This window comes from Osmerus mordax, chromosome 2 (genome assembly GCF_038355195.1).
Source record: "Osmerus mordax isolate fOsmMor3 chromosome 2, fOsmMor3.pri, whole genome shotgun sequence".
NCBI lineage: Eukaryota > Metazoa > Chordata > Actinopteri > Osmeriformes > Osmeridae > Osmerus > Osmerus mordax.
Genome location: NC_090051.1, coordinates 23,932,950 through 23,958,119, shown reverse-complemented (window position 1 = coordinate 23,958,119; position 25,170 = coordinate 23,932,950). Strand labels below are relative to the sequence as shown.

Here is a 25,170-nt window from a genome sequence, read left to right as displayed (position 1 = left end):
TGGTACAGAACCATCTTTACTGATTGGTACAGAACCATCTTTTCTGACTAATACAGAACCATCTTTACTGATTGGTACAGAACCATCTTTTCTGACTAATACAGAACCATCTTTACTGATTGGTACAGAACCATCTTTATTGATTGGTTCAACACATAGAAAACATTTGTTTATAATGATAACGTATTGATAGTTATTATGTAACATTTAAAGAGAGAATCGTGTTCATGATGTTTGCACAAGCCTGACAGCCAGCTGTGCTCTCCACATTCCTAACCCCATCCCTCACCTCTCCTCCTCCATGGGAACCACGGTAACAGGCCACCATGAGTGACCAGGCAGTGTTTGAAGGTCGAGAGGTCACACTGTCTGTGAGAGTCAGCGGGCAGCCCAAACCCATGCTGTACTGGTAGGTCCCTCTTCCTCACCACACCCTGATGAGCTGAACACAACTGAACACAACCACTGCATTTTCACTACATCTGGAAACCATAGGCTCATAGTTAGTGCTACTGAAGCGGTCAATACAGGATAGTTGCATTTACATTACCAGCATCCCATGTTAACAGTGGAATCAGTACAATGCACATTGGTCCATTCTCGTGCGTGGTTGGACCCTTAGTGAGTGTTGACCTGTCCCTGTTGACCTGTCTCTGTTGACCCGTCCCTGTTGACCCTGTCCCTGTTGACCTGTCTCTGTTGACCTGTCTCTGTCCCTGTTGACCCTGTCCCTGTTGACCTGTCCCTGTTGACCTGTCTCTGTTGACCTGTCTCTGTCCCTGTTGACCTGTCTCTGTTGACCTGTCCCTGTTGACCCTGTCCCTGTTGACCTGTCTCTGTTGACCTGTCCATGTTGACCCGTCCCTGTTGACCCTGTCTCTGTTGACCTGTCCATGTTGACCCGTCCCTGTTGACCCTGTCCCTGTTGACCTGTCTCTGTTGACCTGTCCCTGTTGACCCTGTCCCTGTTGACCCGTCCCTGTTGACCCTGTCTCTGTTGACCTGTCTCTGTCCCTGTTGACCTGTCCCTGTTGACCCATCCCTGTTGAACTGTCCCTGTTGACCTGTCCCTGTTGACCCTGTCCCTGTTGACCCGTCCCTGTTGACCCGTCCCTGTTGACCCGTCCCTGTTGAACAGTCCCTGTTGACCTGTCCCTGTTGACCCTGTCCCTGTTGACCCGTCCCTGTTGACCCGTCCCTGTTGAACTGTCCCTGTTGACCCGTCCCTGTTGACCTGTCCCTGTTGACCCGTCCCTGTTGACCCGTCCCTGTTGACCCGTCCCTGTTGAACTGTCCCTGTTGACCCGTCCCTGTTGACCCGTCCCTGTTGAACTGTCCCTGTTGACCCGTCCCTGTTGACCTGTCCCTGTTGACCCGTCCCTGTTGACCTGTCCCTGTTGACCTGTCCCTGTTGACCCGTCCCTGTTGACCCGTCCCTGTTGAACTGTCCCTGTTGACCCGTCCCTGTTGACCCGTCCCTGTTGAACTGTCCCTGTTGACCCGTCCCTGTTGACCCATCCCTGTTGCAGGCTGAGAGACAGAGTCACAGTGAAGACCGGCCCACGTCACCTTGTCCAGGAGATGGATGGCGGCACATTTCAGATGACCATCAGGTCGGCGCTGCGGTCAGACAGCGGTGTGTACACCTGCAAGATCATCAACGAGTACGGCAGCCGGCAGTGTGAGGGCAGGCTTGAGGTCACAGGTGAGAGAGCTCTTCACTACACCACCACCACTCCTTATACAAGGACTTTATACATACCACAACATGACTCCTTATAGAAGGAATTGATGGAGGTATGGAATATTAATGTTCTGCTCCACAGTGTGCTGCAAAGCAGGATGGTTTGTGGCTCAGTGTTTGGGAAGTTGGAGAGATTTTAAAGCCGTTTCAGCGATATATTTAATGTATTGTATCATTAAGCACAATAGCTGTCAGAGAAAATGGCATCAGATTAAATTAAATAACCTGTTGTTGTCGTAACACAGTGTGCAGTCCCACATGCAAACACAACATAGTAAATATATAGAAATATATATTGTTTAAAGTATAACTTTTTTGCACCCCTGCCTACACAAATGGCACAGCCAACATGATGGCATAATGTTCCCACACTGTACAGTCATTCAGAGACACTGTACAGTCATTCAGAGACACAAACATTCCTTCCTTCCTTCATTTTCCTTTACTCACCTCCTCCTCCTCTTCCTCCTCCTCCTCCTTCCTTCCTTCCTCCTCTTCCTCCTCCTTCCTTCCTCCTCTTCCTCCTCCTCCTTCCTTCCTTCCTCCTCTTCCTCCTCCTCCTTCCTTCCTCCTCCTCCTTCCTTCCTTCCTCCTCTTCCTCCTCCTCCTTCCTTCCTCCTCTTCCTCCTCCTCCTCCAGCCCCCCCCGTGGAGCCAGCTTTAGCTGTTACCCGGCCCGTCAGAGACATCACAGCCAGGGCTGGAGAGACCGTCATGTTCGAGTGCCATGTGATTGGTCCTCAAGACACAGATGTGGATTGGCTGGCTGATGGGAAGCTGATGCAGCCTGCGCTGCTGAACTGTAAGATGCACTTTGACGGAAAGAGATGTCGCCTGCTGCTCAACTCTGTCCACGAGGACGACAGCGGCACTTACATGTGCAAGCTCAGCACAGCCAAGGGTGAACAACACACCTCTGTCTAACCAAGCATGGATGTGTGTATAAGACGACAGATACGTCATACTTGATTCTATGTTTAAGAATGACAGTATAGTATTGGGGCAACTGCAGTATCCAAAATCATTAGTGTCTGTTATTAAGTAGATTTAATATTACATTTAGTCATTTAGCAGACGCTCTTATCCAGAGCAATTTACAGTAAGTACTGGGACATTCCCCCGAGGCAAGTAGGGTGAAGTGCCTTACCCAAGGACACAACGTCATTGGCTTGGCGGGGAATCAAACCGGCAACCTTCCGATTACTAGACCGATTCCCTAACCGCTCAGCCACCTGACTCCCATAATATCTGATTTTTCACTTCAATATTGTTGTCTCCTCCTGTCCTCCTTGTCTGCTCTGACTCTCCTTCTCTCTTCTTCCTCCTCCTCCTCCTCTCTTCCTCTCTTCCTCTCCTTCTCTCTTCCTCGTGTGTTTTCAGAGGAGCTGACATCTAGCGGCCAGCTGAAGGTGCTTCCCTCCATCGAGCCTCTGTTCACCCGGATGCTGGACGTGCTGGAGGTGATTGAGGGCCGTAACGCTCGCTTCGACTGCAAGGTCAGCGGGACGCCACACCCCTGCGTCACCTGGAGCCACTTCGGTAGGCAGGACTCAGCTGTGCCCCAAGCTTTTCTGGGAAACAAAAGGACACCTGTAGTTGAGGTGATAGTGAAAGTGGTATCCCCTATGCCGTCTCTTTCCAGACCATCCGCTAGCCCACAGCGAGGACGTCCACATCCTGCAGGAGGGCGGACGCCACTCGCTGGTCCTCTCTCACGTCTCCAACGAGGACGAGGGCTTCTACACCGTTGTGGCCCGCAACGCACATGGAGAGGCTGAGTGTTCCGCCGAGCTCTACGTACAAGAGCCACGACCAGCCATCTCCGCCCAGATGTACGGGCAAACTTCCTTTAAACACCGATCAGACTTCAAGGAAGCATCAAAGAACGTGTCATAGAAAATCACAAGACAAACAATTGAACACCTTTTCACTCCATTAACCATCTCCTTTATGTCCCTCTTTCCTTGCCTCTTGGCTTCCCTCCCTTGTTCACCTCTTCCATTCATCACTCCTATCCCTCCCTATTCTCTCTCTCCCCCTGCCCTCCCCCCAGGGCCAAGCTGGAGAAGATGCCCTCCATCCCTGAGGAGCCGGAGGTTCCTGAGAGCGAGGTGGAGCGTTTCACCATGCCAGACTTTGTGAAGCCGCTGTACGACCTGGACGTAATCGAGGGGAAGGAGGCCGTGCTGAAGTGCAAGGTGGCAGGCCTGCCCTACCCCACCATCTTCTGGTTCCACAATGGGAAGAGGATCGACAGCACCGAGGAAAGGAAGATGACCCAGTGTGAGTGATCAACGCTGTTTAGAGAGAAACCATCAGCTCTGGGATTGTGTTTGCTGTGATGGAAGCAGCAGGTGGCTCTAGGCTAATCCATGCTCCACCAACAGAATTCCATTTAATTGAATAATTAAACACACCTTATGTCTCCAATCCCCAAGATAGAATATTGTGGTGTGTGTGCATAATGTGCATGATATCATGTAGGAAGAGATTCAGCTTTAACAGTCAGAAGTAGTCCTTCCTCTCCTCTTGTTGAGAAGAACTGTTTGACTGGATCCAGGTGATTGACATGCAGGTGTGCGTCGTTTTGTTTGGTCCAGTCAGAGACATCCACAGCCTGGTGATCCGGTCTGTGTGTCACAGCCACGCAGGAGTGTACAAGAGCGTCATCTCCAACAAGTTGGGCAAGGCCACCTGCTACGCCCACCTCTACATCACCGGTGAGTCACCTCCACCTCAGGACACGCCTGGGGACAGGAGCCTCCTGGACAACGTTTTTCTTCTCTGTTAGAGACATTTCACCTGATTCTGTTGTGTATATATTTTAATGCCTGTTAACCATCAGTGCTTTTGGGTATTTACAGATGTTCTTCCTGACCCCCCTGATGGGGCGCCAGTGATACGGTCCATCACAGGGAAAACCATCACCCTGGAGTGGAAGAAACCTCGACGACTAGACCCCTCCATCGGTGTGTCTGCCTCACATCCTGCAGCTAAGCACACTGACGTTAATATGATCAGAAGTGATACATTACGTATTTGGTGAAGTGTGTTTTACAACTGCAACTGAACACATTGTGGAGACGATGACTTCCCAAGATTAGACTGGCGCCAAACACATTCTAATTGTTGATTCGTTTATGTCTAAGAACAGAGACAACCACTGTAAAACAAGTACACATACATTGTTTCTTTTCAACAAGCCAGTAGATAACCAAACTCCACGAGCATCATTAAACTCCTGTCCTCTTTCAGACCCCAGCTGCTTAATGTACGCCATCCAGCAGCAAGCCCTGGGCTCCATCCAGTGGAACATCATAGCATCCAGCCTGAAGGAGACCTCCTACACCATCTCCACGCTCTCCAAGGGAGTCCGCTATGCCTTCAGAGTGCTCTCCATCACCACCAAGGCCTTCAGCAAGCCCTCCCCAGCCACCGATGCAGTGCAGTTGCTGGACAGAGGTACCTGCAGGGACAGCAGGGATAGCTGGCTTTATCTGGAGGAATCCTTCTTCTGTCGGATTTCAGAGAGAGAGAACATGTCATGTCTGGGTTACATACTGAAATGTGCTCATGTTCTGTCCAGGTCCCTATATTGAGGAGGCCCCAGTGATCATCGACAAGCCAGACGTTGTCTATGTGATGGAGAACCAGACTGTCAGCATCACCATCACCCTCAACCACGTCAACGCAACCGTCATCTGGAAGAGGCAAGTCACCCTGAGGACTCATATTACTGTACAGTCAGACTACAGGATGAAATACCAACTCCAGTGTCCTTCATTTGTGTACTGAGAGTCATTTACTTTAACTTAGTCCACAGCTTGTAGCAGTAGCAGTGGTCCCATATCATGATGATATGAAACCTGCTGTGGTGGTTTCCTCATCAGGCTCAGAGTCTGAGGGTTATTACTCCTCCCTAAGACCTGAGCCAGGATGCTAGGCTCTGAGGGTTATTACTCCTCCCTAAGACCTGAGCCAGGATGCTAGGCTCTGAGGGTTATTACTCCTCCCTAAGACCTGAGCCAGGATGCTAGGCTCTGAGGGTTATTACTCCTCCCTAAGACCTGAGCTAGGATGCTAGGCTCTGAGGGTTATTACTCCTCCCTAAGACCTGAGCCAGGATGCTAGGCTCTGAGGGTTATTACTCCTCCCTAAGACCTGAGCCAGGATGCTAGGCTCTGAGGGTTATTACTCCTCCCTAAGACCTGAGCCAGGATGCTAGGCTCTGAGGGTTATTACTCCTCCCTAAGACCTGAGCCAGGATGCTAGGCTCTGAGGGTTATTACTCCTCCCTAAGACCTGAGCCAGGATGCTAGGCTCTGAGGGTTATTACTCCTCCCTAAGACCTGAGCCAGGATGCTAGGCTCTGAGGGTTATTACTCCTCCCTAAGACCTGAGCCAGGATGCTAGGCTCTGAGGGTTATTACTCCTCCCTAAGACCTGAGCCAGGATGCTAGGCTCTGAGGGTTATTACTCCTCCCTAAGACCTGAGCCAGGATGCTGGGCTCTGAGGGTTATTACTCCTCCCTAAGACCTGAGCCAGGATGCTAGGCTCTGAGGGTTATTACTCCTTCCTAAAAACTGAGCTAGGACGCTGGGCTCTGACTAGCACCACTACAGACACCCGAGCAACAAGAAACTCCACATCTGCATGGAACCGGAGGGCCTTTTGGTTAAACTCACGGCTCATGATCGAAAATACCTCCTGGTCGTACACACCTCGTGGTCGTCAGGGGTAACCTACCCCCCACTGAGCAGTGTTGTGGTGTGTTCAGGAGGGGGCTGGTGTTGAGCAGTGTTGTGGTGTGTTCAGGAGGGGGCTGGTGTTGAGCAGTGTTGTGGTGTGTTCAGGAGGGGGCTGGTGTTGGGCAGTGTTGTGGTGTGTTCAGGAGGGGGCTGGTGTTGAGCAGTGTTGTGGTGTGTTCAGGAGGGGGCTGGTGTTGAGCAGTGTTGTGGTGTGTTCAGGAGGGGGCTGGTGTTGGGCAGTGTTGTGGTGTGTTCAGGAGGGGGCTGGTGTTGGGCAGTGTTGTGGTGTGTTCAGGAGGGGGCTGGTGTTGAGCAGTGTTGTGGTGTGTTCAGGAGGGGGCTGGTGTTGTCCAGCAGACCAGGCCTGTTTGAGATGCTCATGCCTGATGACGACCAGCACACCCTGAAGATGCTGCGGGTGAAGCTAGCCGACGTGGGCCAGATGGTGTGTGTGGCTTCCAACAAGTGTGGCAGTGACTCCTGCACCTTCAGCGTGGAGATAGCTGGTGGGTTTCAGACGCTTCCCAGAATCACAGCGACTCACAGCTGGTTTGCAGCAGACCAAGAGCTTTTTAATTAATTAATGAAATTGAAGCACTTTGTCATAGGATTCCAACATTTTAATCAAAAATTATTTTGACTGTTTATTATATAAAAAATAATTATCAGAGCTCAGTCTTATTTTTTTAAATCTGTGCTGATTCGTGCTTTCATGCCGAATAAAGAGTTGTATCTCTCCCTCCCAGCACCCCCAACGTTTGAGAGTATCATGGAGGACGTGGATGTGTCTGTGGGGGAGACGCCTCACTTTGCTGTGGTGGTGGAGGGCAGTCCTGTCCCCGACATCCTGTGGTTCAAGGTACACGACAGGAAACTGTGTGTGTGCTTGCATCTGTTTCTCTGTAATTTATTTTGAAAAATATGTGATTTGATGACAGTAGTTGCACCAAGAATTGAAATGGACATTATCTGACATTATTTGACATTGCTTTGCTATCTGTCCATTTCAGAATGACGTACTGTTGTCAGAGAGCAGTCACTACACGTTTGTGTACGATGACAGCGAGTGTTCTCTGGTGGTTCTGAACACACGTGAGGAGGACTCTGGAGTGTACACCTGCACCGCCAGGAACCTGGCCGGGTCTGTGTCCTGCAAGGCTGAGCTCAGCGTGCGCCCAGGTAACCCTACCCCCAGGTTACCCTACTTCTACCCCCAGGTAACCCTAAACCCAGGTAACCCTACCCCCACCCCCAGGTAACCCTAAACCCAAGTAACCCTACCCCCGGGTAATGGTACCCCTACCTACCTACCTACCCCCAGGTTACCCTACCCCCAGGTAACCCTACCCCCAGGTTACCCTACCCCCAGGTAACCCTACCCCCGGGTAATGGTACCCCTACCTACCTACCTACCTACCCCCAGGTTACCCTACCCCCAGGTAACCCTACCCCCAGGTAACCCTACCCCCAGGTTACCCTACCCCCAGGTTACCATACCCCCAGGTAACCCTACCCCCAGGTTACCCTACCCCCAGGTTACCCTACCCCCAGGTAACCCTACCCCCAGGTTACCCTACCCCCAGGTTACCCTACCCCCAGGTAACCCTACCCCCACCCCCAGGTAACCCTAAACCCAAGTAACCCTACCCCCGGGTAATGGTACCCCTACCTACCTACCTACCCCCAGGTTACCCTACCCCCAGGTAACCCTACCCCCAGGTTACCCTACCCCCAGGTTACCCTACCCCCAGGTTACCCTACCCCCAGGTAACCCTACCCCCACCCCCAGGTAACCCTAAACCCAAGTAACCCTACCCCCGGGTAATGGTACCCCTACCTACCTACCCCCAGGTTACCCTACCCCCAGGTAACCCTACCCCCAGGTAACCCTACCCCCAGGTTACCCTACCCCCAGGTAACCCTACCCCCAGGTAACCCTACCCCCAGGTTACCCTACCCCCAGGTTACCCTACCCCCAGGTTACCCTACCCCCAGGTAACCCTACCCCCAGGTAACCCCACCCCCAGGTAACCATAAGGGAGCAGAAACATGAACGGCATAAAAATCTGTCTGCTCTGAGGTCAGTGTAAACGGCTGGAGGTCTGTGTTGTTCGTGTTCCTCTGCAGATGTTAAGGACCAGCAGAAGCCCGTGCTCGATGAGGAGACCCTGCTCAGGAGGATGCGCCGGCTGACAGACTACTACGACATCCACAAGGAGATCGGGAGGTGAGGACCTGTTAGCAGATCTACAGCTGATCAACGAGTTACGACCCTAACCTGAAACTAAACAGCAATGAACTCACCTAATAAAACAATCAGCTTTGGATTTGAGTAACTCTGCTTGTTTCTCCAGAGGAGCCTTCTCGTACGTCAAACTTGTGACACAGAAAGCAGGAAAAATGGAATATTCTGCCAAGTTCATCTCAGCGCGAGCTAAGAGAAAAGCCTCGGCCCTGAGGGAGATGAACCTGCTGTCTCGTCTGGACCACGAAAGAATCCTCTACTTCCACGATGCCTTTGAGAAGAAGAACGCCGTGGTCATCATCACTGAGATGTATCTCTGTCTGAACACTGACTGAAGGGCAAACACCTTCAAGTTGGACTGCAATATCTTGAAGAGGAAGGAGGAGGGATGAGGCTATAATCTCTTACATGATGCACACATACACACTCTAACACATCATAAAATAACAATGTCCATAGGGTGTCTAGCAATATTGCATGTCCTGTTTTGAAAAGAAAATCATTTTTCCTTGATGAATACCTGAAGCTGCAACGAGGAGTTACTGGAGAGGTTCATCAAGAAGTCTAATGTGATGGAGTCTGATGTAGGTTCAAGCAGCCTGCTCAGATGTCTACATGACTCAACCCCTCGCTGAGTCACTTCCTGTCACTGCTGCAGTATTACAGCTTGAATGTAAAGCTGGATGGAACGACATGTGCTCTTCTGTGTGCCACAGGTCCGCTCCTGTATGAGACAACTGCTGGAGGGGCTGGACTATCTACATCGACAACATGTCATACATTTGGACATCAAGGTAAATATGTGGGTTTATAATATGGAATTTTGGGGTTTTCCATGTCCTGAAGTGTTCCGTATGCCCACCGTCAAGATATTAAGGATTGTATTAGTTTTATAATGTTATGTAAGATTATGTTTTTATTTAGCATTTGTTTTTTATCTAAAGCGAAAAACAGGGAGGGAATTTGAACCTGCAACCTCTTGACCTACTACAACGCTTCACCACTGAGCTCCACCTGTATTCATCTGTGTGATCATGAATATGCTCTCTCCCTCCAGCCTGACAACATCCTCATGGCCGATCCCCATGGCGACCAGATCAGGATCTGTGATTTCGGCAACGCTGTGCAGCTGACACCAGACGAGGCTCAGTACTGTAAATACGGCACTCCAGAATTTGTTGCCCCAGAAATAGTGAATCAGACCCCTGTGTCCATGGCAACGGACATCTGGTAAGAAGCTGGCACACATGAGGGATCTGAATCATATCTAAAATTAAATCAAGTTTCACTTTATACTCTGCTTTTATCCCTAGGCCAATCGGAGTCATCACTTATCTGTGGTGAGTGAAATATTTATCATTATTCAGCTATAACAACATTCAGCAATTACAACTCTCTGAATCTCAATAGAAGCTAGGCCTTGCCTGATGCATTACACCAGCGATTCCCAAACTGTGGGACTGAGGGTAATGCAGGTGGGCCGCCAAACCAATGAAAACCAATATTAAAAATGAATAAATATCAAAATATTTATATATACTGTTGGTAAATGATTATAAAAATTCTTAAACATTTTAAACGGACATTGTTGCGTTAACTTGCATACGCCGTGGTTCTGTTAAACATGTGTGATACGCATGTTTAAGTGAACGGATGTGTTGGGCGGCGGAAAAAATATTTGAGCTATGCAAGTGGGCCGGGAATGGCTGCCTTACACCATGTCATTGCTGTAATCACTCCCCTATCTCCTGATTGGGAGCTGTTGCTGTAATCACCCCCTATCTCCTGATTGGGAGCTGTTGCTGTAATCACCCCCTATCTCCTGATTGGGAGCTGTTGCTGTAATCACCCCCTATCTCCTGATTGGGAGCTGTTGCTGTAATCACCCCATATCTCCTGATTGGGAGCTGTTGCTGTAATCACCCCCTATCTCCTGATTGAGGCTTCAAACAACACTGTGTCTGCTTCAGTGTGACTGGCGTGTCTCCATTTGCTGGAGAGGACGACCGCAGCTCTCTGCTCAACATCAGGAACTACAACGTGGCTTTTGAGGAAAGAATGTTCGCGGACCTCTGTCGAGAAGCCAAGGGCTTCATCATCAAGCTGCTGGTCGCTGACAGGCTGTGAGGAATCATATCTTAACAACTAAATACCCTCATTGGACAAAAACGAATAAACAATTAGTTCTTCTATATTGTATTTTCAATGGGATGCCTGTAGCATTAGTAGCGGTATGCTCATATATATACAGTATATATACAGTACAAAAAGAATACCTTTACTGTTGGAGACAAAATATAATATAATGCAGCATAATGCCCTTTTGAACCTACAGGAGGTCTGATACCCAGGAATGCCTTCGTCATCCCTGGTTTAAGGTACAGTTAAGAATGTACTGACTACGCCATGGGTTTAAACAAGACCCCCACTAGACTCTGGGTATCTCACAGCATTCAAAAATATTGAGTATTAAATAAACTGAAATGATTATCCTTCACTTTTGTCATGTTTTTCAGACACTCACAAAGGGGAAGGCTATAAACACAGAAGCCCTCAAGAAGTTTGTGTCTCGTAGGAAATGGCAGGTAAGGGATTTAACTACTTTCAGATTTCAACACAGATGGACACGGAAGTAACAAAGTACAAATACTTTGTTACTGTACTTTCTTTTTCTGGTATCAGTACTTTACTTCACTATTTTTCGTACAACTTATAACTCTCACAAATCAAATATCTGTACTTTCTGCTTCTTATATTTTCAAGCCAGGCTTCTTACTTTTGTTTTAATCTGTATTTGGTGGCACAAGTTTTGTATCATTGAGTACTTGATGGACTCTACTGTACTCTATTTTGAAAGTTTATTTTTAATTTTTTATGTAGGGCTTAAAAAGAATAGGAAAAAAAGTTAGAACACATTTTGAAAGGTTGAAAAAATATTTGCAATTTTTCTATAAATATTTTCGAAAATCTTTTTCCCAAAAAATCATTTTTTTGTACAGTTGAAAAAATATTTTCTTCCAAAATGTTGAAAACAAAAATTACCCCAAAAATTCTGAAAAAAAATCTTAACTTGAATGAAAAAGTGTAGTCAGCACTTCTTTTACCACTCTTTTTAAACATGAGTATCTGTACTTCTACTTGAGGGAAGGATGTGTGTACTTTTGCCATCTCTGGATTTCACAATTAAGTAATTCTGGGTTGTACTGATTTGTGTGTCTACCAGTTAAAGAAAATGTGTTGTTTCTGTGGTTCTACAGCGCTCTCTCATCAGCTACAAATCCAAAATGGTCATGAGATCCATCCCAGAGTTGCTAAATGACTCCACCAACCATATCTCCATAGCGGTACCCAGACACCTAAAGGAAGGTTCCCCACCACCTTCATCTTCCTCCGATTCGGATGAAGACATCGACGAGCTTCCATTCATCCCAATGCCAATAACTGTGGAATTTTCCGGATCCAGAATGTCTTTGACTGACATCCAGGGAGATGAGGAGGGGACAGGCCGACCAAACGGGACCACTAAAACCCGAGAGTCTCCAGGGCAGGAGGAGCGAGAGGCTGCAGGGCTGGAGGCCCAGGGGGCAGACTCCTCAGGCAGGGGCCGGCAGAGGAAGAGGTCGGCTCAAGAGACCGATAAAGGTTCCTCAGACGACGAGCCCCCCGCCGAGCTGGCCCAGCCAGACCAGGCCAGGAGGCCTCTACGCAGGGGCTCCAGCATGGACTCTGACAAACCCGACGCTGGCAGCAGAAGAGGAACGCTGCGTCGAGGGGGCTCGGCCGACAGTGCCCTGCTGCTACACATCCCGCCGGAGGAAGGCCCTGGCGACGGCGCTCCCGAGAGCGGGAGGAAGATACTGAAGAAAGCTGTGTCCATGGAGCTGCCCAGGAGGAGCGGCAGCCCGGGGACAGCCACCATGAGCCAGGAAGACTACGCTCTCAAACTGGAGCTGATGAGGCAGAGGCTGCTGCGAGGCGGATCCGTGGACAAGAAGATGAGCGGCTTGCGGGGGCCCCTGCTGGAGACGTTGGGGATGGGTGACGATAAACGAGCGTCTTCTCTAGAGCGCCACTCTCGAGCTCCGCGCCTCGGCCCTCCTCCTCTGATCAGGGCTGCCTCCAGCGACTCCTCCAGAGAAGACTTGCCCAAACCCAAAGTCCTCCGCAAGAGCGCCTCCTTCAGCCAGGGGGACACAGAGCCCATGCCCCTGTACCGGCGCTCAGGAGCCCCCCTGGAGATCCCCCTGGCACAGATAGAGGAGAGGAGACTCCAGGAGGCCATATCCATGTCTGCTCTCACTGAGCAGATAAAGCTGGACTCCAGACCGGTCACTCCCAGAGAACCATCCCCCAAGCCGCCCATCCCAGAGCCAGCAAGACAGGAGAGTCCGACCAAGATGGAGTACGAAGATTCGCTGATCGACAAAGAGACCAAAGCTGAAGAGTGTCCCAGTGATAAACCAGATGGGACGACCACTGACAGCACTTTTGATGAAAGGTCAAGCACGAGTGGTTTCTCTGAGAAGGACATGAGCATGTCAGAGGAACCAATGATGGAAGAGAACATGGCCCAGAGAGACCCAAGCCCTCCCCCGGCCCAGAGAGAGCCTGCCCCGGCCCAGAGAGACCCTCCCCCGGCCCAGAGAGAGCCTGCCCCGGCCCAGAGAGACCCTCCCCCGGCCCAGACCTTCACCTTAGAGGAGAGAATGGAAGAAGAGGAAGAGGAACACGTTGACGAGAAGACTGAGGAGAGAGTTGATATGGTTGCTGAAACAAAAACGGTAGAAAAAGTACAAGTAGAAGAAGATATGGAAGAGGAAGTGAAGACACCGATGAAGTCTGAGATGGTCATCTCCACCAGCTCTATTATGGTCTCTCCAACACAGGTTTATTCAAGAGGTCCAGCTAACGTGGTGTCGTCGTACGTGACGCCCACGCCCCCCGCTAGAGTTACACTCCCAGACGGCACCACCTCAGCATACGCCAGCATAATGCAGACCATCATGGTCCCCTCCCTGCAGCCCATGAAAAACCCTCCGCTTGGTCCCTCCACCCCAGTGGGTGTGAGGGCTCCTGAACCAGCGCTGGACTCCACGCCTCCAGCTGTCCCTGGCCCATCCAGACCAGTCGTGGCCCTCACCACTGAACACCCTGCGGTGTACTCCAGAGTGGCCTCCCCAGAGCAGCTCTCCAAGGAGCCCAGCCCGCCCCTGACAGCCCCCTCGCCCCCGGCGGCCCCCCCTCTCGGGGGCAGCTTCCAGGACATCGCCTCTGAGGAGGTGTTTGAGGCCCGCTTCAAGAAGCGTGAGTCTTCTCTGACCCGAGGCCTCAAACTCCTGTCCTGGTCAAAGAACGAGGACAAGCCCGCCGCATCCTCGGACTCTACAGAGTTCAGCGAGGAGATCTACAGACCCGGGCCAACCGGAGCCCCGCTGGAGATCTCCCCCAGGAGGCTGGAAGAGAAGTCCAAGTCTGTCCAGGACCTCCGCGAGGCCCAGAAGGACCAGGGCTTTATGAGGCGCCTCTCCATGAGACTCCGCAGGACCCCGTCGGCCGAGCGCAAGGAGGAGAAGCCGAAGGAGGAGGATCCAGTCTCCCCCAAGAGGAGGCTGTCCTGGGCCTTGGGCCGACGGGGTTCCCAGGAGAGGAAGGAGGTGGAGATGATGAGGATGGACGGAGAGAGCGAACCGCCGACGGAGGAGGGGATGGAACTCAAGAAGCCCAACGAGTCTCCCGTCCTTGCCATGCGCAGGAAGATAGAGTCGACCGTGGCAGGGATCTCCATGAAGATCCGCAGTGTCTCTGAAGAGAGGCGGACGGAGGAGAAGGAGGCCAAGCCAGAGAGTAAGAAGACTCCCATCCTCTCCATGCTGCGCAGGTCCACGTCAGAGGGCAGGGGTTTGAAGAGCATGGCGGTGCCTCAGAACCAGCTGGCCACTCAGTCAGGAAGCACGGCCTCCTCCGAGTCTCTGGGATCCATGTCCAGTGTGAAGTCAGAAACAGCTTCCAAAGGTGGGACTGTTCTTCTCCTCATTCTAATTGACAGGGTTGAACTGTTTGCACCATCAATAAATACTAATGTTATCCTGGGTTTAGAGGAAGCAAGACTCTGGTTTCTTGTCAGTTTTAATAGCAGTTGTACAGTTTTACCTTTCTTCAGGATACATGTGGGATTAACAGACATTTACATTTCTGGACTTTAGTCATTGATACTTGCGCTGTACTTAGTTGAAGGTGCAAAGTAAGAGCCTGTTTTATGCACGTTCTAACATGAACATTTTCTTCCTTATTACCCACTTGTGTTGATTTCAGTTAGAGTTGTGTGTTTCCTCCGCAGGTGGGGAGGGCGAGCGCAGGTCTCGCTGGGATCGCTGGGGCTTGACCAGAGGACGCAGGGACAAGACTGTGTCTCAGCCCGACATCCCCTCCGCCATCGCCAGGGAGAACGGCTCTCTCGGCTCACGCCAGTACTCCAGACTGGCCTCTGGTATGTAGTCCATACCTGGGGAAACTAGTACTCTAGACTGACCATCCAAAATGTAGTTGTATGTATTGCAGCTCAACGCCCCAAGCGGTCTGTCTGAATACACACTGAGCAGAGTGTCCACCTCTGTATGTCCCCTGTAGACTTCCCTCCTGTGTTCCACATAAAGCTGAGGGACCACGTCCTGCTGGAGGGAGATCCCATCACCCTCAGCTGTCTCCCGGCTGGATCGCCACACCCTCACATCCACTGGATGAAAGGTCAGCCTTCTTCTCACGCCACGCTGACAACAGAACGAGTCCTGCTGCCTGTCCTACTGGAAAGGACCTACTGGACTTACCTGTATGGGTGCTGTTGTGAATGGATACTGGAATACAAGTCAGTTATTTAGTTTGGGAAGCAAACACTAGCATCAGCAGTTCTACATACCAGTCTTATGTGCTGGCAACAGCAAATTCAATGAAATAGGAAGAGAATTTAAGCTCCCATTGTATTTTTTTAATTTTTTAATCTTAATATGGTAATACTCTATACACAACACTATACACATAACACCTGTGCATCAACAACAATGCCCAGGCTAGTATTGTAACGTTACTGTTGACAGGCAGGTGATACCTTGTGACGTTTCCTTGAATCAAATCTTTGCTGCTTTGTTCCCCTCAGACAAGAAGCCTCTGGAGATAGATGCCAGGATGAACATGATCGCCTGTCCAGACGGCCGGCAGCTGCTGATGATCATGAAGACCACCAAGAAGGACGCGGGCCTCTACGAGTGCGTGGCCACCAACCCCCTGGCAGCCGTGTCCAGCTCATGCACACTCTCCCTCGCACGTATGTCAATAGTGTGTGCGAGTTCAATTGGGTGTGTGTTGAGTGTGACCCCAACTGTGGAGGTGTAAAAGGAATGTGGGACTCGTAGAGAGCTGTCAAAACGGATCCATTAACTGCTCATCGTGAGTTTGTTCTTCTCCTGTCTGGTGTTTGTCTGGTGTGTGTGTGTGTCTGGTGTGTGTGTGTGTCTGGTGTGTGTGTTTGGTGTGTCTGGTGTGTGTGTGTGTGTCTGGTGTGTGTGTGTGTGTGTGTCAGGTCTCCCCAGTCGTCCTGGGACGCCAGAGGTGCCCCAGAGGTACAGGAACACGGCCCTGGTGCTGTGGAGGCCCTCTGACACCATGGCCCCCTGCACTTACTCCCTGGAGAGGAAGGCAGAGGGTGAGGCCACCTCCTCAGACTGTAGCACAGTAATAATACATTTCACCAGAAGGGGAAGATTTGAACCTGCAACCTTTTGATCTGCAGTTAAATGCTCCACTACTGAGCTGTATCACAGCAGCTGTCAACCAAGTACTGCCACCTTGTGGTCGCTGTGTGTGTTTCTGTTGCTGTAGCCTTGCTTCTTCCATAGGATCAATAGACCAAGTAATCAATGACTGATAATCCTCAATCAGTCACATCCTACAATGTAGTATTAAACATGTAAACATGTTTGTTTCCCCCAGGTGAGGTCAACTGGCTGATAGTGGCCACAGGAGTGGCTGACTGCTACTACAATGTAGTTGACCTGCCAGCAGGGGGCGCGTTCAGGTTCCGGGTGGCATGTGTCAACAAAGCAGGCCAAGGCCCCTACAGCAGCCTGTCTGATATCGTCTGCCTGGACACCACAGGTATGGAAAGGGTGGATAGAAGATATGTCAAGCTCTGACTTCTGAGAAAACGGATTTCAAGTTTTGAAATCTGAAACTTTAAAAGGTGGAAGAGAACAGTTCATCATGCCACATATAGGCCTGTTATCAATCATAAGATATTATATATAGTTTTTAAAATGTATTTTATGTATTCATATTCTGCCTGAAACATTATTTTCAAGACAAATTACAGTTTTAAACATTAAACTGTATATCATTCTTCTTCTTCAGAACAACTCAAGTCCAGCGGAGCGGGGGTGGTTAACACCGCCCCTTCCCCTCCCGTGGTGATGATGTCATCAATGACAGTGCCCCCCATTAAAACCCCTAGTAAAGGGTCAGCCCCCTCCACTCAACCCCCAGCCCCCCCTGCCCCCTCCACTCAACCTCCAGCCCCCCCTGCCCCCTCCACTCAACCTCCAGCCCCCCCTGCCCCCTCCACTCAACCTCCAGCCCCCCTTGCTACCTCCACACAAGCCCCTGTCCCTTACCCCTTCACCAAAACCCCTGCCCCCTCCACTCAGCCCCCAGCCCCCTCCACTCAGCCCCCAGCCCCCTCCACTCAGCCCCCAGCTGTATCAGGGGCCAAGGCAGGAACTTCTCTTCTAAAACAGCCTGGCCCTCCCTCTGTCCAGCCCTCCGTCCAGGCAAGCTCCCCCTCCAGCCCTCCTCCCTCCAGCCCTCTCCCCTCCACGCCCCAGGCTCTGCCACCTCCGTCCAAATCCAAGACCACCCTCAACATTAACGTAGGGAAGCCTGCGCCCTCTCCCGTAAAACTGGCCCCACCTGTTGTCCTCCCCAAACCCCAAAGCCCAACCAACATCATCCCCCCCACGGCTAAAACTCCTCCCACCTCCGGCCCTCCGCTCGTAAGCCCACCTCCCTCCATCGGCAAGCCCATCTCCTCTCTACCCATGTACGCTCCTGTCTCCACGGCTCGCCTCACCCCTCCCTCCCCCTCCAGCGCCTCCACCCCGGCCCCTGCGCTGGCCCCTCCCGTGGTGCTGGTCTCCAGTCTGACCCCCGTCATGGACGGAGGCCCGGGACCCTCCGGGAGAAGCACCCCCTCGGGGCGCATGACCCCGTCGGGGCGCAGGACCCCCTCAGGGAAGCCTGGAGACGGGTCCCTGCGCCAGGGGGTGCCCCAGAAACCGTACACCTTCATGGATGAGAAGGCCAGGTGAACACATACACAAAACAGAACAACGATAAAAACAAGTCACTGAATTTCTTAACTGCACGGATAAAAACACAGTTATGCGTATTGTGACATTGAAAAAGATCAACGATACACATACCAGTAAGTCCATTTATATCAGAATAGTTGGATAGCAGCTGAAGATGTTACAATTCTGATGGCAGTAAACATTTCCCCACGATGCTGTAACAGCAGCAAGTCTTTCATTTAGTAATTTACATTTAGTCATTTAGCAGACGCTCTTATCCAGAGCGACTTACAGTAAGTACATGGACATTCCCCCGAGGCAAGTAGGGTGAAGTGCCTTGCCCAAGGACACAACGTCAGTTGGCATGACCGGGAATCGAACTGGCAACCTTCGGATTACTAGCCCAATTCCCTCACCGCTCAGCCACCTGACTCCTTTCATGTGCTTCTCCTCACAGGGGGCGGTTTGGCGTGATCCGGGAGTGCCGTGAGAACGCCACAGGGAACCTGTTCATGGCCAAGATCGTGCCGTACGAGGCAGAGAGCAAGCAGGCGGTCCTGCAGGAGTACGACATCCTCAAGTCGCTCCACCACGACAAGATCATGGCTCTGCACGAGGCCTACGTCACTCCTCGCTACCTCGTCCTCATCTCCGAGTGCTGCAGCGGCAAGGAGATCCTCTACAGCCTCATAGACAGGTCAGATACCGCCTGATAGTAGATAAATTAAGATGAAGTTGTTCTTTGTAAAGTATATTGTTGTATCGCAACATTAATGTATTGATGTATTGTGTGCTGTGTCGGTGTCCTGTCAGGTTCCGCTACTCTGAGGATGATGTGGTGGGGTATATAGTCCAGATCCTGCAGGGACTGGACTACCTTCAAAACCGACGCATCCTGCACCTCGACATCAAGGCAGAAAACATCATCATCACCTACATGAACGTTGTGAAGATCATCGACTTCGGCAGCGCCCAGAACTTTAACCCTCTGTTCCTGAAGCAGTTCAGTCCACCTGTGGGGACTTTGGAGTACATGGGTAAGTAATGCTGATCACCTTAAAAACAACTTTTTTTCCCAGGAAGGCTAACAGAAAGTCATCTTCACCACTGATATGCATCTATAAAACAACCCTTGCACTACGCGCTGACAGTTAATCATTAGGGAATGAAATACTGCTTGATTTAAAGACCCTGATGTGTCCGTGTGGTGTGTTCTCTGCATCCGGCTGCAGCTCCTGAGATGCTGAGAGGAGATGTGGTGGGACCTCCTGCTGACATCTGGAGCCTGGGCGTGCTCACCTTCATCATGTGAGTACCACACCAGCTCACAGGGGAGCTCTAGGAACAGGCAGTGACTTCCAAAGATGACCAGACATGCTCAGAGAGTATCTCATACTCTTGAGATACTGAATGAAAGTTTGCTTTTAATGATCTGTGTGTGTGTGCACCTCACAGGTTGAGTGGCTGCTTGCCCTTCATGGAGAATGATCCTCGGGAGACTGAGGCGAGGATCCAGGCAGCAAAGTTTGACCTTGGAAAACTCTACCAGAACGTGTCTCAAAGTGCCTCTCTGTTCCTGAAGAAGATTCTCTGTAGCTACCCCTGGTGAGCCTTCCACAAGCATTCTGGAGTCATTTAGCAGACGCTTTTAATGCAAAGAGAAATACAATAATCTGATTTATTGGCCAATTATGTATACACTTAAAAGGAATTTTATGAAAATGTAACGAAGTATTTTTTCCAGCTTTCCCCATTTTTTTTCACACACATAGAAGGGGAGGAGACAGTTTTTTCAAAACCTTTTTCAAAAATATTATTTCAACCTTTCAAAACCTATTTTTTTAAACTTTTGAAAAAATATGTTTGTTTACACTACATAATTAAATAATTAAAAACACCCTATGTGTCTTTGCTTCAGGGCGCGGCCCTCCATCAAGGACTGCTTCAACAACTCCTGGCTGCAGGACGCCTACCTGATGAGGCTGCGGCGCCAGACACTCACCTTCACCACCACGCGCCTCAAAGACTTCCTGGCTGAGCAGCAGCGCGGCCGCGTCGAGGTGGCCACCAAGCACCGCGTCCTGCTGCGCTCCTACCAGAGCACGCCTCCCAGCCCCGCCTCACCCGCCTCCACCCTCTCGCCCGCTGCTCACTGACAGCCTGGAAGCAGGAGGACCTGCAGTCTGTACGAAGGCAGGATGCGGTGCCCAGAGGTGGGGGAGCTCCCTGGATCCTCAAGCGGGGTCACTCCTCCTGGGGAACCTGCAGCGGCCTGGCCTCCGGGAACCAGGACTGTTTTATAGTTTCTTACTCGATCATGAAATGATCCACAAACACTGGAAGACACCTGAGCTGAGACTCCATATCTCCATATCATCAGAGCTTCTGGTAGCTTCTCAAAACTCTGGATTTGAGTTAAGTCTTTCCATTTCTGAGTTGTAGAGATGGAAAGATCTCCATCTCACTTCAATACGATATTTTCTCTAGACATCAATGTGTGATGTAAATGTGTAATTCTAAATCATAAATATATTCATATTAGTGGAGAGATGGTGTTTCTTGCCTCTGCTAGTTGTTTAGTGAAGGACACACATATTACATCTTTACCGTTCTTATCAGGATAGTTTCTGAGAATGAATTGATCAGAATTTTTTGGTACCTTTTAACAAAACATAATCGACAAAGAGACAGCACAGTATGCAAATGTATTATCTAAGGGTTTGTGACTGGCCCATGAATTGAACAGGTTTGTACATGATCAACAAGGGCTACTTGAAGAAGCTTTAAATTGAAGAAAAAAATACTTTTTAACTAGGTGCGGGCAGGCCACAAAATGTCCTTATTCCTTACACCGTTTATTCAAAAATAATGTCCGTGCATTTTGGTCACCTGGTGTTTCCATAATGCACTTTTGACTAAGAAGATATAAGATAATTAAAGGTAGCCTGGTTTAGGGTTTCTGGAATCAACAAGTGCCCTTACTTCAATTAAAACGGGAGTCAGGTGGCTGAGCGGTTAGGGTGTCTGGCTCGTAATCTGAAAGTTACCGGTTTGATTCCTGGCTGTGCAAAATGACGTTGTGTCCTTGGGCAAGGCACTTCACCCTACTTGCCTCGGGGGAATGTCCCTGTGCTTACTGTAAGTCGCTATGGATAAGAGCGTCTGCTAAATGACTAAATGGAAATGGAAAACCATTTGACAAACCTTTAATTTATTACCACAGAGATAACAAACAGATTTATTGACATTAAGACGGCATTCTGGGTATTTTGTCTGAAATGCAGCTTACAAAACAAAATCTACCGTATGGCTATTTTACACTTCTTAGTTACGTTGGATGATCTTACCAAAGGTTTTAGTTATTAGTTTACCAAGTCATTACCTACATTTGTGTGTATGAAACAAATCCACACACAAAATGTGAACTTTTAAAAGTAAAGTATTTTGCTAAGTATTTGACATTTTATCAAGCTTTAGGTGAAGTTTGTTTGTTGATCGATTTTACAATAGTTTTGGTTCTCTAGCTGCTTAAATCAGCCCAGCACAATAAAGCACATTTGGTTTACGAATATATCATATATTTATTGTTTAAGCCTAATCATCATGGGCCAAATCCAAATTCAATATCAATGCATGCTATTTGAGTTTTTGCACAAACTTCTTAAAATCAACGCATGATTTATAGATTGATACTGTAACGTTCAGAACCAGATGTGATGAATGTAGGCTGTGGTCAGGAGCTGTGCTTGATGTGTGTCATTGTGTCATGCTTTCTAGTTTCAGAATCTTATTTATTAGACGGACAACATAACTCCTGCTATTACACTCCATAGTCGAGAATGGGCTTGATGTTGTGGTGGCTGCTGTTGTGTCCTGTCATTTGAATTTGAAGATTACGTACGTTTTAGTTGTTTTTGGCAGTCAATGATTCATCCAGTAATATCTTCAAAATGATTAAGGACATCAAATCCTGGATTCTACAAATAAAGTTTCTCATGTCTATTAATTTATTAACCCTCAGATATATTCCTTTCTGTATAGCATATGACGTCTTTTCAAACCAAGAAATGTGGTCAAAGAGTTGGTATAATGAGCAGTGTAGATACTTGCCTAAAATGCAAAATGGCAGGAATGATTCTGCGGACAAAAGAACAAGCATGCTTCTAACAGTTTAAAAAGGTGAGGACAGTTTTGGACATGGACCTGAATTAAATATTCAGAATATGTTTTAGTATGATAATAAAAACAAATTTCCTAAAATAAACGCCAGTTATGTTTTGGGGGACATTAAGTCACTGGATTGCTTTCTTTGTGTTAGTTTTGTGTATTTATTGAGTGATTGAGTGGTCATGTTTGGTGCAACCTACAGTAAACTTGTTCTCTTCTAAATTTTTGTTCTCTTAATTTCTGAATTTGGCATGAAACAGGCATGACAGCTGACATTGCTGCAAATAATAAAGGAAATCCTACCAACTCTGTCATAATGTTTCATTTTTCTCTTTAAACGGGATGAAAAGCTGCATTAGCATTAGCAGTGTCCTGCCATGGTGCTCGCTGGTTTGGGGCAGTGATCAGCAACATGGCTGGGAGGAGATGAGGTAATATTTCCATGAGCTCACGCTCCACCCAGCCACCTGGGGGTAACCACATACCCTAACCCACCTGTGTGTCTGCTTCTCCACCAGGGAGCACTCACATTTCAGTCTAGGTTCTCAGGAATCCACTTCGGCCATTTGCTGGCCTGTTAGCTCCTGAAGGCATCCTCGTGGGTATTTGATGAGAGGACCATATAAGGCCTGATGGAAAGACTGAGCATGTGGAGCACATCTTTTATCAGCCTGGCCATGCCAGTCCTGATCTGAAGCTCCAAAGAAGGACAAGCCTTGCATGTGCAGGCCCTGCCCCTCCATCAGGGAGTCTCCAGGGCCCCTGGGGGCCCAAGGCCTGCTCTGAGGACCGCTGCTTATAAAGCTCCAGCCCCCTCAGCCGTCTGGCCCGGAGAGAAGAACCCTGCTAGGAGCTGCTCCAGGGTAAGTCATCTGAGAGGGTTTGGTGAAAGCAGAGAGTGCAGAAGTAGAGAGAGTTCTATAGGAACAGTCTTGATTACAGCTTCATCATGCCAGCATGTATAGTTGTTTGAGTTAAGCAACAAGAAATGTCTTAAGTGAAGATTGAAGCTTTGGTTCCCAATTTGTGGATGCTTGATGGTTTCATTGTTGCCATACTAATGTTGACCATGTTCCACACTAACAAAAATATCCCATGTAAACCAAGGCCCCTGCTCTGCTGTCTTGTGTTTCAGATGTCCAAACCCAAGGCAGGGCCTCCTCCTGGCTGCACCCTGGACGTGAAGGACCCCCAGGTCCAGGAGGCTGCCATACGCATCCAGGCCTCATACCGGGGGCACAGGTATTCACGCACTGCATTATGCTTTGGTTTCAAGGTTTAATTGATGTGCATGTATGTATGTATGTGTGCATGTATGTATGCATGTACATGTATGTACTGTACTGTACTGTACTGTACACATGTATGCATGTATGTCTGTTGATTCCAGTGTCTCCTCTGGAACCTCAGATCCCGTAAGGAGCTGAGGGAGAAAGGTCCTCCTAAGATCCTGCAGGAGCTGCGGGATGTGGTGCTGCTGGAGGGCAGCGCTGCCAAGCTGGAGTGTCGGGTCAGCGCCTTCCCAGACCCCTTCATCGTCTGGTCCAAGGACGGCCGGGAGCTCAAGGACGACCCTAAGTACCGCTATGTGTTTGAGGACCCTGACTTTGTGGCTCTGGTGGTGCGAGATGGCGTTCTGGCAGACCTGGGGAAATACACGGTCACCATAAAGAACCCGTTTGGACAGACGTCTGGATCCGCCTGTATTCTGGTAGAAGGTGTGTACACAACCATTTTGTTGGAGTTCTTAAAACTTTTTACTGCAGTATTTTTTTGTAAAAAAAAAATCTTCCAATATGACTGCTGTACATTGGTGGTGTACAGTTGGTGTTAAACGGTCCCTCCCCTGGTGATGTTGTGCTCCCCAGTCCCTGCTAAGGTGACCAAAGGGCCAGACAGCGTGAAGAAGAAGCGAGGGACCACTGTGGTGCTGAGGGCGGAGATCAGTGGGGAGCCGCCTCCGGACGTTGGCTGGATCAAAGATGGAGACGACATCGAGGAGGACGAAAGGTGAGCCCGGTTCTCCTTCCCTCAGTAACTCTGATAGATCTCTACTCTCATGTAACACATGCTGATGTCTTGTTATCTTCTTTATATAGGAGTCATTGTTTGCTTGTCATTCTTTATATAGGAGTTAATGTAAGGCTTTCTCTCTTCTGCCTCTCAGAGTGTTCTATGATATTGGGGACACCAACACAATCCTGACCATAAAAAATGCTCAACTATCAGACGCGGGCAAGTATGAGGTGTTTGTGGAGAACAGCCTGGGTACGGACCAGTCGTTCGCACGTGTGGACATTCTGTGACCTGCCCCTGGTGCTTTGGCCATGACGGTTCCGCATGGCCGGGGAAAACTGCCTACAAGCTGCTCTCCAGGATAGTAGTGCTGTGAACTGATGTACATAACATAAAAAATGCCTCAATAAAATATAAAGGAAATGGCTTTGCTATGTATGTGCTGTGGCAACTGTATACAAGATATTTTAAGGAACTCGCAGTAACTGCATAAAAATAACTTGATGTTGTAATTATAATGGAATAATCATCTACTTCCGAAAACAAAGGCTATCTATAAATATACATGAAAATTAAATGTTGAGTGCCAGAAAAACAATGTTCGGAACCAACTGTGTATTTACTTCATGTACTAGGTTCATCTGTAACAATTCGTAATTTATGGAAGGTGAAACACATAAAATACAACTATTTATTAAATTAATCATTCATTTAAAGTTAATGTTAATGAATTGTTTCCCTTGACACATTTTTACTCTTTCACTTTTTGGACTTTTCGCACTAACTCACAAATCAGTGAACGCACTTTGAAGACTTTCCCTAACTTCTCTTCCTTCTGGCCGGTTTCAAGGCCACCCCGGATCCATGCCCATAGAACGTAGGCAAGTCGTCTTTCAAAGTTTTATCAAAAACGGA

The 25,170-nt window shown here is 49.2% G+C and overlaps 2 protein-coding genes across 3 annotated transcripts in view; both read left to right on the top strand.

Annotated features, from left to right (window-relative positions):
• The window catches only part of spegb (striated muscle enriched protein kinase b), a 36,932-nt gene extending 14,387 nt beyond the window's left edge, over positions 1–22,545 (top strand). For both annotated transcript variants that reach the window (XM_067251237.1, XM_067251244.1), the window contains exons 8-41: positions 321–409; positions 1,530–1,705; positions 2,384–2,644; positions 3,124–3,282; positions 3,386–3,575; positions 3,797–4,026; positions 4,344–4,463; positions 4,608–4,712; positions 4,999–5,205; positions 5,330–5,453; positions 6,826–6,998; positions 7,239–7,351; positions 7,503–7,671; positions 8,620–8,719; positions 8,847–9,047; positions 9,264–9,321; positions 9,454–9,531; positions 9,795–9,967; positions 10,051–10,077; positions 10,708–10,860; positions 11,073–11,115; positions 11,254–11,322; positions 11,995–14,749; positions 15,075–15,224; positions 15,365–15,481; positions 15,888–16,055; positions 16,311–16,433; positions 16,721–16,885; positions 17,138–18,086; positions 18,530–18,769; positions 18,886–19,109; positions 19,305–19,380; positions 19,528–19,677; positions 19,991–22,545. In XM_067251237.1, the coding sequence (XP_067107338.1) occupies positions 321–409; positions 1,530–1,705; positions 2,384–2,644; positions 3,124–3,282; positions 3,386–3,575; positions 3,797–4,026; positions 4,344–4,463; positions 4,608–4,712; positions 4,999–5,205; positions 5,330–5,453; positions 6,826–6,998; positions 7,239–7,351; positions 7,503–7,671; positions 8,620–8,719; positions 8,847–9,047; positions 9,264–9,321; positions 9,454–9,531; positions 9,795–9,967; positions 10,051–10,077; positions 10,708–10,860; positions 11,073–11,115; positions 11,254–11,322; positions 11,995–14,749; positions 15,075–15,224; positions 15,365–15,481; positions 15,888–16,055; positions 16,311–16,433; positions 16,721–16,885; positions 17,138–18,086; positions 18,530–18,769; positions 18,886–19,109; positions 19,305–19,380; positions 19,528–19,677; positions 19,991–20,228 (8,373 nt within the window). In that variant the 3' untranslated portion in view covers positions 20,229–22,545. The remainder of the gene's footprint in view (positions 1–320; positions 410–1,529; positions 1,706–2,383; positions 2,645–3,123; positions 3,283–3,385; positions 3,576–3,796; positions 4,027–4,343; positions 4,464–4,607; positions 4,713–4,998; positions 5,206–5,329; positions 5,454–6,825; positions 6,999–7,238; positions 7,352–7,502; positions 7,672–8,619; positions 8,720–8,846; positions 9,048–9,263; positions 9,322–9,453; positions 9,532–9,794; positions 9,968–10,050; positions 10,078–10,707; positions 10,861–11,072; positions 11,116–11,253; positions 11,323–11,994; positions 14,750–15,074; positions 15,225–15,364; positions 15,482–15,887; positions 16,056–16,310; positions 16,434–16,720; positions 16,886–17,137; positions 18,087–18,529; positions 18,770–18,885; positions 19,110–19,304; positions 19,381–19,527; positions 19,678–19,990) is intronic.
• Positions 22,546–23,374: 829 nt separating this feature from the next.
• LOC136967856 (SPEG neighbor protein-like) lies at positions 23,375–24,916 on the top strand. The gene is made up of 4 exons (XM_067261821.1): positions 23,375–23,481; positions 23,650–23,957; positions 24,108–24,249; positions 24,407–24,916. Exons 1-4 carry the CDS (start codon positions 23,375–23,377, stop codon positions 24,543–24,545), a joined length of 696 nt encoding a protein of 231 aa, XP_067117922.1. The 3' UTR covers positions 24,546–24,916.
• The last annotated feature ends 254 nt before the right edge of the window (positions 24,917–25,170 follow it).